This window comes from Ostrea edulis, chromosome 6, assembly GCF_947568905.1.
Source record: "Ostrea edulis chromosome 6, xbOstEdul1.1, whole genome shotgun sequence".
NCBI lineage: Eukaryota > Metazoa > Mollusca > Bivalvia > Ostreida > Ostreidae > Ostrea > Ostrea edulis.
The window spans coordinates 31,888,446-31,901,329 of NC_079169.1; the positions used below are offsets into that span (position 1 = coordinate 31,888,446).

At 33.5% G+C, this 12,884-nt stretch overlaps 1 protein-coding gene across 2 annotated transcripts; it reads left to right on the forward strand.

The window, feature by feature from the left end:
- Positions 1-4,388: 4,388 nt before the first annotated feature.
- On the forward strand, positions 4,389-9,333 carry LOC125647379 (homeobox protein Hox-A5-like). Of its 2 annotated transcripts, XR_007359964.2 has the most exons (3): positions 4,389-5,035; positions 8,184-9,188; positions 9,223-9,333. XR_007359964.2 is itself a non-coding variant. In XM_048874058.2 (2 exons), the coding sequence occupies exons 1-2, from the start codon at positions 4,594-4,596 to the stop codon at positions 8,489-8,491; spliced, it is 750 nt and encodes a 249-aa protein (XP_048730015.1). In that variant the 5' UTR covers positions 4,389-4,593; the 3' UTR covers positions 8,492-9,333. The 2 variants fall into 2 exon arrangements, 1 of the variants encoding a protein (XP_048730015.1); XM_048874058.2 differs by having other exon boundaries at positions 8,184-9,333.
- Positions 9,334-12,884: the final 3,551 nt, after the last annotated feature.

Genomic DNA, 12,884 nt, shown 5'->3' on the forward strand with positions numbered 1-12,884 from the left:
AATGGCAGAAAAAAATTTCCCAGGTTCTTACTTACATGTGATAAATATGGTGACACCCATGATATTCCTGTCAAAATATGAGTTAAATGGTAAACTAGGTTAGTCTTGACAACTTAATACGGACTGCGGACTGCTACAATTTGATATAAAGAAAAGGATATGACATACGTACGTTTTGTCTACACAAACTGACATTCAAGAGAGTGTGATTGCCTAAAATGTTATCACTTTAAGCCTTCATTACATCCTTTCTCGATTTCGTCTTCATAATTTAAAACTTTTCGTGAGAAAAAGTAAAGGGGAGTCAAGTGAGAGCTCCATTTATCTCAATAAATAATAATTGCTACATTCCAATATTTCACAGCCATCATTAATATCCTTGAAGTTTTGTCAATGAGGACCAGAATCGCTCGATGGGAATCTAATTGCTCATGAAAAGAACCGGTTGTCTTTTGGGTGAAGATGAAAAATGTGTACATTAATAACCCCCATCCCCCTGACAGTCCCTCCCCAGAAATATCTGACCAAACAATGACCCAGCTGTCCCCTGACCTCCCGAAGTCCCCGGTCTGAATTTGTGGCCGTCGGAGGAGGGAATTGTGCGCCGGCAAGTAATGAAACGAAAATTAGTTAACGGAGATGTACGACAAACTAGGGGGAGAGAATGCAAGAAGTTTCAAAATTTGACGGAGTTCGAGTAATGAAACAAGAACGAGTCAAATAAGATAAAGAAGACATACAAGAGAAGTAATCAAATACTGAAACAAAAATCGGTCATATTTGTAGGTCCGCTTGTCTCTCGTTCATTTACTTGTACCCTTAAGCATATGTTTGCATGTTAATTTGTGTTTGCTTATGTTGCTGAATTCATTAAACATAAAATCAGGGAGATTTGAAATTAGAATTATAGATCAAAATATTTGATATATCCTTTATCCTTTTCATACACATATAGATGTTTGATTATGGGTAAATTCTCTCTCTCTCTCTCTCTCTCTCTCTCTCTCTCTCTCTCTCTCTCTCTCATAATAAGTCATAAATTGAATACCGGTAACGGATAACTTCGGATTGATAAGGGAGTTAAGTTAAAGATTTATTTCCTCTTGTATTAATAATTTGATGAGTCCATGAATATGAAATATTTTTTTTATGTATTTTGAATTATTTTCCTAATGATGAAAGGCATCAGTATATTTGCCACATAAAGTGAATAAAAAAACAAACGATTTAGCTTCGAAAATGAACTTGGGAATCATATTGATATACATTATTGTAATATTATACTGTGACCCCAACTATTGCATTGAATTTTTTGGAACATAGTTTAATTGCGTGTTGTCTAGATAAGATGATATATCCGTATTTTTTATACTTATTTCCAACACACGAGCTACTGGAATATAGAATGAATAGAAACGTAAATATATAAATATTCACATTTGAATGGCTTTTATTAACAATCAAAAAATTTCAAAGACGCGAAACTCTTCGAATTTTGTTTCTTTTTATCTCTATTAAAAAATCTCAGTGTAATGATTTGACAGATATATTTGGAGTTCTTTAGCAATACCCGGACCTGCTGGATAGAGACACGTGCAATGACTGAATTATTTTCTTATTGAAGATATTAAATTGACTTTTTACATTAATTTTCCTGGATTTTATTTAAACAAGAGTTTGTATTGAAAAATTTGTATAGACATTATAAACATTTTTTTTTTTTTGTAAAGAAAATTGTAGAAAGTGATAAACACGTCCATATATAATATCTGCAAGTTAACTATGAAATTAGCAAAGGCATTTTCGCATACCAAAGTAATTTCTGTCATTACATACAAGTATAATGAACTTCATCATTATTTTGGATTCTTACAGCAAATGTTAAAATTTATTAATTTAGATGAATCAAATCATAATTTTTCAAATTTATTTTTTTAAAAGCTTATCTGCCAAAATCTATGTTTTTGTTTATCGTTGATTATCCCGGGGTAACATGTAAACGTAGAAAACTTCGGATTACCAAAACCCAACGAAAAGTTGTCTTCAAAAACCCTTTGAAGACAAGGTACGATGAGGTATTTTGCATGTTTTTCTTTGAATTCAGACTGGACAAACAACTCGCCTAATCTGAGTTCATTTATCAACATATTTTGGCAAGATCTCTGACCAGATATCCCCTAGGTCGGGATGTACAGCCTCTGGGGTAAGCACCACGCGCCTTAACACGTAATATGTCATGTTTTGTTTCCTTTGGTGTGTTTCCCGGTCCTGGCGTAACGCGGAATTCAAACACTAATTTTTATGGCCACATTGACTGTACTTCACAAATTTTTATTGCCTTTTTATGGACTACACTTTACACATTTTTATTGCACCTATTATGGTTTACAAACACCGTAACCCAATACACCATACTTTACTGGCATTCGGATTATTGATGTAAATGATCGTGTAAATTCTTAAGTTATACATGAAACACCGCTCCGCCTCTAACATTTTATTTATCAACAAATTTAACTTAAATATTAACAAATGAACTTATATTATCATATGACTAAAATGAAATGATAACTATGTTTATCAATTTTGAGGAATAACTTTGTATTTTTAAAGTAATTTCTGGATTAAATTATTTTCCTTTTCATTGATGGTTTTGTAATTGGCAATACGTCATTCGTATTGGTCTTTGATAACATCGAATAAAGGTTGTTGTTTTTTTGTTTTTGTTTTTTGTTTTGTTAAAAATAGTATATAAAACATTCAGTTTATACAGTAGTATTGTCTCATACTCACATGTATAAAGCCACATGTACAGGCACAAAATTGGGCATGTAGTTATTACTTACGTATCTTACTGTCAAGGAAACGGGTTGATATAAATTTAATAAGTTATCTGGAGATACAATGTGTATGTATATTGGTGTGCTTCACCAATGAAATGTTTAATTACATGAACGGTTGGAGTTGCTACATATGTATGCACTGGTAACATTTACACATGATTTGATTTTATGCCTGTTGCCTGCACGTGTGGCTAGATGTGAGAACTCTGTCCGATCACTGTCAGTTCCTGCAACATCTGAGTCGGCAACATGTGCACTGTGTCATCTTCATGAATCTTCCTACACCAAATTGTGAAGTGTACAAACTATCCATGAATAGCTGTCAAGTTTTACACAAATAATCAATACAGTTCTCACGGACTACCGTCTCCATTAAGATAACCAGAAAAAATATTTTTATGGTCATGGAATATGTATTAGATTTTAACTGTGGTGTGTTTTGTTTATTCAATTTTATTATTTTCATTCTTTCACAATTTAGATTTATTACAATTATAACATTTTCTTTCAATCCGACGTCTCCATATAAGTGAAAGATTCTCGAGAGGGACGTTAAACAATATTTAACCAATCAATTTTTAATCAAAATTGGTTTAAAGAAAACAACGGTATACACTGCGTCTTACAGGAAACGAAATAATTTTAGTTGCAATACAATGTGTCCGAAAAAAGTATAAACAATAATAAAGACCCTGTGATTGCGTCTGAAGTTAGAGAAAGTGTGAACAATACGAGTCAAGGGGGGTAATAAAATAATTAGTGATGCCCTATTTCTAAATGGGTAATAAAATAATTAGTAGTGCCCTATAACTGAATGGTTAACTGTTCAATTCCTTTCACATCCACTCCATCGCCATAAATCTGGAGTCATGTCAGAATTTCATTTGCACAAGTACAAGGATGGGAGATTGTCTCCTAAAACTTATTATAAAAATCCTCGTTTAGAAACAAAAAGAAAAACAGGTTTATTTTTTGTTTTGTTAGGGATAAAAAATAGGGTTGTTTTTATTTTGATTTCCGAACAATACAACATTACTTCAAGTACTTAAAATGTAAGCTATATATTAATTTCAAGGAAATCATGTTAACAAAATATTTTATTTATTTATTCCACGTACGTATAACTATAAGTCACATGCAAAGAGTAATTAGAAATACATTTCTGTATAAATATTTTGTACACAAGTTGAGAAATTTATTAGAAATTATAAGAATTTAAGAAGTTTTAGTTGTTTTAATTCAATTCCAGAGTTGTTGAGTTTATTTATGTCATGATCTTTTAGTTTCATGATGTATAATTGTAACATTTAATTCATCAAAAAGAATCACAAATACAGAAAAAATACCTCTAAAACCCCATGTTTCTACCGCTTGCAAATCCACCCAAACTTGTTTCATTTTGATCTTTCCGACATAGTAATCAGTTAATCATGTTCTTAAATTACAACCGTCAAAACATGATGTTCTTGAAGAAAGATTAAGTCCCGGATTTCAATTATTACAACGGGTTTAAGGTATTACAATATACTTGTTATTAGGTAAAAATATTTTAATAGCTGTACATAGCCAAAGGCCACTGACGGTTCGCCTAGTTTTCATCGTTCTGGTTGAGCGGGTTGGAGGTGTACACCCATTGGCTGCTCATAATCACGTGATAGAATGATATAGAAAGATGGGAGGGCTACCAAGTGAAACTAGAATATGTGTAGTAACGAGTTGGAATTATTTACAACCAATTCGGTGAAAATTAATGATCATGAGTTCGTTTTTGATGACTCCAGTTCAATACACAGAGCCGAAATTTCCTCCCGCTGATGAGTTTTCACAACAAAGTTATATTCCAAATCATGGAACAGATTACTATAGAACAAATTTTCAGACACATTATGGATTTCCAGACCCTAGACGCTATGACGAAGAAAAATATACCCCGAATCAGTTTGGAGGATGTACGAACAACGAACCAGTGTCACCGCCGCGACCCTCACCCCCAGTCTCTAACCACGGCGGGGGTGGGGGAGGGACATTGAATGGATTTGGTTCCTCACAATCCTCCACACCTAGCCCCCCTCCCGTCCCCTCACCAGATGAAAACTCCTCACCCCTCTCACAGAGTTCCTGTGCCCAGCAACAATCTGATGGTCAACCGGTCATTTACCCGTGGATGAAGAAGAGTCAGGGAAATAATCCAGGTAGGCACAAAAATTTTAATCAAGTCGGAGTTAAATCTATCTGTTTTGATTCCGCGTTATTTCATATTTTTTGTTCTCTCTTTCGCATGCAAGCTGTCAAATGTCATATTTCTTATGAATGATTTACATTCGGTGTTTTTATGGTTGGTGCGTCTGTAAACATTACGCTAAATGTTATTAATAATTTATATATTGAGATTACGAAATGCGAGCTATGTTTGTGTCGGTGCATTAAAAGCCCAGATCTTCCAGTAAAGAAGAGTAGTATGACGATTTTTACCTGTTCTTTAATGAAAGACGTGAGACAAAATAATGAAATCATTTACAAACTCATCTACAAGTGAATAGAGCCATCAGGTGATGTACAATGTCGTGGCTAAATTATCCCGCTAAGATCGCGTGCCGAAACAATCTATCATAAAACTAAATCCTCATAATGGATACAAATTGCCTATAAACTTGAATTAAGGGGCATCTTCTCACCTCGTGCTTTAATGGGAAGCGATTATAGCTAATAACCATCGTTATAAATCAATTGAAAATCACAATACCAGCTATCTTACACACGCATCGTAAGATTGTTGGAATTCGGGTGTGTATTGCTAAGGTAACGGATCTTCGTCTCACATTATTGAAATTTCATTCACTAAGTCGACAGAAAACTTTATGTTCTCAGATTGTTCTGTTCAAGTAGGACCTGTAAAGAGAAGAAGACTTGCATTCATTTGATTACAATCGTAAACGCGTCAAACTCGCGGTCTCTCAGTCTATCTGACTTCACCCTTGCCGTCCAAACCTCGTAAAAAACAACAGTTCAATTATAAAATACATCTGTGTGTATCTCGGCCCATTCCAGTACTGTCGGGAACTTGTCATGTATTCCAAACTCTGAGTGCACATCTCGCCCGTACCTCGTCACCCCCACTTCCTTTCCTCCCGTGCATCTTGGATTATTACGCCTGATTAATTGTAAATTTCATCACTCGTGTTTTGGGATTAAATTGAAATTCCTATCAAGTGTTAATTGATATTTTCAGCCCCGCATCTATGCAGATTTTTTTGAGTGCATGATCTGACATTTCCCTGCGATACAGCTTGTTACTGATATTATTTTTTTTCTTCTCAAACTCTTGATGCTATTTTGGCATACTGTTAGAAATTGCTCAACCTTTCAATTAGTTCGAATGATTGTGACATTTAACTTACGCTGAATATTTTATTTACACGTAGGTTTTCGAGAGAGAAATTTCAAACAGTTTATAAATACTTGTATTATATAATTATTCCCTAGACAATTTTAAATCGTTTTAAACAATAATTCACAAAGTTTATTTTAATATTTAACTGATTTGATTATTCGGTACAAAACGAACAACAATATGAGGGGAAAATGAAAATTACTCGTGTCAAAATGCTAAGATTTATGAAGAAATTTAGCCCGTGTTAACGTCAACAGAGAAGGTATTTTACTGTTGGTTGTCCAATGTCAGAGTCCTAATAATTGGGTCACAGTCCGGGGAGAGGGGTCTGATCATAAATTATCTCAGGGACAGGCGCTGTCTCTATCGTTTCAAACAATTCTGTAATCGAAAAAATATTGCTTAGATTTGAAAAGGAATGTAATTAATTTAAATGTAAATAAGTTATTTTCTAACACAAAAAATCGAAGAAAATATTTCACGATATAGGTAAATATTTTTTGGGCATGAAATCCATTCGATGGAAGCTCAAGGTAATTTTCCCTAATGCCAAATATTAAAACGAAATGTTCTCAGTTAAACACTGGAAGGGCCAAGGTCGTATGGATATTAAACATCTTGTATCAAACGTATTGCTTTTTCGTGAATTAATAAAACTTAAAAAACTATGTTAATTAGAAGTCATTCATGTGGTTAAAAAATAAATACATGTGTCAGAAATAAAGTACATCATCATTCAATTTCGATCTCTAGAACCATTTTTTTTCAGAGTAAATACACATTTTTAAGAAGTCGAATGTAACATTCAAGGTGTATTACTTTAAATACACGTGTACATCTATTTCTATTTCGATAAATTCAATTTTATATTGGCATGACTTATTGGACATCTAAAAGGGAAAAAATAGTTTAAGAGAAGACAAAAATATTCTTTTAAAAAAAATAAATTTGATGACATGTTTTTTCGCGTTAAGATTTCTGTTTCCAATAGTTATGTAATTAAATTTGTGCAGAAAATTAATAGAAGTCGTCGTCATTTCTACCAGATACACGGACAAACATAACTGTCATGTGTTAAGTTAGATTTCGTGTTCTCTGCTGTTTACGAAGAGAGGGTCACCATTCCCAGTGACCCATCAGCTTGTTACGTCTCAAACGTAAATTGTGTAAGAACACATTGTTTGTTCGTTTCATTTAATAAAATTCACACGTTAAACAACGCAGGGCGGAAACCCCAAAAATTCTACCTTTTTAAAAAATTTATTTAAGAATCCAGTACTCGTGTACAGTGACACAGAAAGAGGATGTGCTTTACATGAATCATAGTGAAGATATATGTAGGTGTTTATTTATTTTTTTCAAGGCGACTTTTAAACACGCTAAATGTATTTTGAAAGATTAAGAATTTTCTTAGAAGATGTTGAAATAAAATTTTACACTGAACAAATACCACGGAAACAATAAACATTTACAAAATAGTTTTCTTTTTTACGTAATAATTGTTGCAACATTTGTATTCAGAATGTTATTTCCCGGATTTCCGTGATCCGTTAGGTTCGTTTCTGGTATTTACCTCGTCAGTTCTTGGTACAAAGGTGCTTATTGTGTGTGTCATTCGTCCTTAAAATTGTTTTCTTGCTGTCACAATGAAAATTCACATATTTACGCAAGAGCAGGTTCTAACCCTTGCTTCATTGATATGCGACAGTGGGTATTCCATGGCGACGGCCAAATTGTTTTAAATTATTTTTAACACTTGAACCTCAAGGTGATTTTCAAAATTAAATATTTCAGTTCTAAATATTACCATTTCTGAATGAATCGTTACATGTAACTCTTTTAAAATGAATTGATAGGTCTACTTACATAATATATTAAATAATTTTAATTGTGATGTAGATAGTAACTTTTCACGATATTTTATTGATTATATTTTCCGTCTGTTCCAGGAAACAACCTGGTTTCAGAATCAAAAAGGAATCGAACCGCCTATACACGACACCAGATTCTGGAGTTAGAAAAGGAATTCCACTTCAATCGGTACCTAACGCGTAGAAGACGAATTGAGATCGCTCATACACTGTGTCTATCAGAACGACAAATCAAAATCTGGTTTCAGAACAGGAGAATGAAATGGAAAAAGGAACATAAACTCCCAAATACAAAAACAAGACTAATGGAAGCCGGAACTGGGCTTCTCGATCCAACTCATCACTTTACTCATATGTTGGGACATCCGGATTTAACCCATATCTAGTCAATTTTGTGTTCATAAAATACCGAAGTCATCAGTTCAAAGGAGACTTTGTAAATCCAGTGTGCTTGTGAAAGTATGAATGTGCTGACTATACCAAAGAATTCTACAGAGAAAATCCGGACTTTGTTCTCATACTAAAGTGTATGATGATATTACAGCCGTGCTGTACAAATAGCATAATAATTTATACAATTTGTGTTTTAATATTCCCTTAGGACACAGATAATTGAAAGTAGATTAACAGAATTTAGCAGGTGTTCCAGACACTGCAAATTGACTCCAACAAATTTATTACCGGGTAAGCTTTTACTGGTAGTAGGAAACCTTGTGTTATAATGTATCTACACTAATTTCAAATCCGCTTCGTCAAGTATTACTACAAAACCAAAGAAATGCCTCTGTTTTGTTTATTTATATACTGTGTACATATTGTTGTTGTATAAACTATTGTTTTATATATAAATCAATGATCGCCCATCTAAACTCTCATGGCAAAATGATTCAGACTACATTCATGACGTACTTTAGATATTGAAATCAATTGTTTCGTTGTGGTCTTACGAGTTTTCAAATCGTCAAGTATTGTCAAATAGTGTTGAGAATTTTATTTTTTAGGAAATAACGTTTTTTTAAATGAATACATTAAAGTTTATTTGAAATTCATGTTCTCTGTTATGATGAAAAATAATATGTTAAGGTTTTGTGTCATCTATCTCTACAAATTAATGTAGATTCTACAACATTTCATATGTTGCCTGTGTCTCACCTACAATTATATGCCAGATGAGTGAGAGACAATCCTTTGTTCTTGATGAATAAAGCCATGAAATTTTTATACTTCAGTCGGAGTTTGTTTTTATCATTATTTACATGTTTTTCCCCCCTACTTATAAATGGTCAATAATAATTCGAAGTATGTTGTGGATAGACTTATGAAACAAATAGAAATTAGTTAAATTTTCATACATACTCTAAAATAGATGAAGTAATTGGAAAAATAAAAAACCAACAACATATAAATAAAATAAATGAGAGTTATTCAATTATCACACACAGATATATATATATATATACCTTCGATCTTGTAGTTTTTAAATATCCCTATTTAAAACATATCTTAAAAGGGTTTACATGTAATAAATGAAAATGGGGATTGCTGTTTTTTCTTTATTTTACATTGTTTTCAATATTAAACAAAATCTATGAATTGGAAGCATGAATGCGCACTTCAGAAAAACAAAATCCGGGGGAAAAACATCCATAAAGATATAGATAGTTGAATTTATAGAACAATTTGGAACTTTATAGAACTCGGCATCTAAGTACCGTTGCATGCAATTTTTCTGAAATTATTCCAGTTCAAGTCAGTTTTACGTTGGAATCGTTCTCGGTGTCACGACTCAAATTAACAAGAATGAATATTTTCTGCCAGAGATTGGTACATGTATACGCTTCTACCCCGCTGTTGCGCCTCAATGTTGCGATTTCGTGTCTAGTTCTTTCAAGATATGAAATCCTCTGTAGCGTTCTTCAGGATGTCTTTTGAGTGATGGAAAACACACTCGATTCTCCACTACTCAGTATTTTTTACAAGACTCATTTAGCAGCCTGATGGATGGTTTGTATATATCAACCTGACGTTGGTGCCGCATAATTATGTAATAGAAACCAAATTTTTAAATAGTTCATCTCGGGATTCGACTCCTGTCTTTCTTTGGCATTTAATGTTGAATTATCGTTCAATTATTAGCCACTTCGATCTTGCCATTTTTTAAATCTCCGAAGTGTTCTCGAATAATATATTCAAAACAAATTCAATAATCATTGACAAGTCAATATTGTCTCTACAAGGAGAGAAAAAGATTACTAGCCGTTTTACCGGTTTAATTTTTATACCGTAATCTCGTTAGCGGGCCGATGCTATCGCAGGCATGTTTTATGTATGTTACCGACTTTTATTGCCTCGCTCTCTCCCTGTTTTTGCAATGCTCATCACTATTATATCGTTTTAGTTATCTTGTTCTTATTCAAAAAGACATTCAACGGGTTCGTGCGAAAATTCACAAACTTGGTCTCTTGTCTGCAGCCCGGCAGGTAGGTGTATTGGAACTCGATCAAAAAGCGGTACATCGAAAGAAAAAAGTACCTATTTTGCAATAAGCAGGTGGTACTTAGGTGCTTTGTTTTTTGTTGCAAACTGTGGAATGATTAAGCAGAAGATTTACGATTTTGAGCCTATTTAATTGAATTATTACCACCTTGTCATAAACCTTCTTTTTGGCATCACGTTGCCTTTCATATTGTATCGATAATGTTGCGAGTGCCCGTTGACGAGCGTTACGATTTACTGAATGTTTCAGCTTCCAGTGATATAAGACACTGTATTCGGTGGCGTGACACAGTGAGTTATACTGTGATCGGATAGTCCCTTTGTTTACCTGTGTTTGGTTTATAAATCATCCTTACCTCGGCTGTATCATGTAAAATTATCCCGACACTTGTAGCGGGTCTTCCGATCGCAGACAGAGATTTTGTCAAGCTGCTCAATCAAAGAGGAGTCGATTTGCAGACGGAGGCTTTAGAATTGGATCTGGTCCGGATTACTGAAAAGGACTGATCGGACTCAATTGGAGGAAAGTGACACGCTGTAGATTTTATCGGGGTGCATCCTTTCCCTACGTGTGATAGTTTTAATTATATAGTATAAATATCGGTATGAAATCTATTAAGGTCATGGAAGGTCTTGTCTCGTCATTGATACGCAGTTGGCAAGGACTGACAAAATATGTTTTTAGTAATGTCTGATATTATAATTATGTAAAGCTATCTTGAACTTTTCAAAACTCCAGGGTGTCTGATTTGACATTAAAAAGAAAATGTAAACCCAACTAATTACCAAGAATTCGGACGTTTACCGCCAACAGGAGTTAATAGGTTGTGAAATGTTTTGCAACATTCTTCCAATACTTCTTCATTTTAAGTTATCATGAATTCGTTAAAACGGTATTTAAATGTGCCGACATATTTCTGATATATCTTGGAGGAAAAAAACAACTTTTCGATACATGTATTATGTAATTCATACTGATATAACACATGGAATGTTAAAAGAAAACACAAGAGTTGGAAGATATATTGTTTTGAGACAAATATAAAACTATCATGCATAGCATCTATAGGATTTTATTGGTTGTTCAGATTTGAACACACACGAGTACCGTGCTGAAATTACTATCTTCAATGATTGCTTTAAATCCTCAACACCGCGATATCTAAAACTCGTAATAAAATTTTATTGTACAAATCATGCATCTTGCAGCACAGTTTGGAATATATTGTACATTGTTTTAGAATAGATCGTAGTCTTAGTGGACGCTCAGTTTAGGAATTGTTTTAACACCAATAGGTGTAATAATATATATCATCATAAATTATATATGGAGAATGACGATACAGGTAGAATTCCCACATGCATGTCTTAATTAATAGAGTCATTTCTGAACGCAAGGGTTTTAAATATTAACTTAAATTACATAATTCGTTTATATTATTGACACTTAAAATAACTATATTAGCTTGTAAGTAGAGGTTTTACACTAATAATACCGGTACCTTTTCAAAGGTTGTGATTGCCGTTCAATATAACAGGGCACAAAATGATAAACTACATTGTAATATTCATTTTCAATTTCAGTATTTCATATTTTAAGAAATTTTTTGTGTCTCGGGATATTTTATGTCTACCCGTTTTAGTGGAAAACAAAATTTTCGAGGATAGTATCATTATGGAATTTGCATTGGGGGGGGGGGTAAAATATTGGTGTCGATGTTTACAAATACCTTAAAACAAAAATTATCAGCTGAATGTAAATGTAACATCTCGATTCACTCTGCATTTTGCTATGCACGTTTTGAATAAAATGATCATGTACACGTAGTCTTTGTCGTCTAATTGACAGAGAGAGATACGATTGTTTACAATTACTATGAACGACCCATATATATCAAAAAAGCTTAAACGATGTGACAGTTCTTTGATAAAGGATAACCAGTTTCGACAGTTTTGATTAGTGTTTTCACACACAATACAAACAATCATTCAATATACAGATTGTATTATTTTCAAACCAAAACTACTTCTGCGGCGGTGCTTCAGCCTAACATTTGGCGGCCTCTACCGTTAAAAGTATTTGGTTGATATATCAGAATTGATAGATTGGGGGCAGTTTTACGTCTTTTTGAGAATGTTAGATTGAGATGTCGCCAGCATTACGTGCCAAGAAATTGTACCTATGCTCGATGTTCCGTGTCATTTAGCAATGAGGTTTTTGTTATCGTTCCAATACCTACTGTGCCACGGGACCTCAGTTTTTAAGGTCTCCTGGGAAAGATC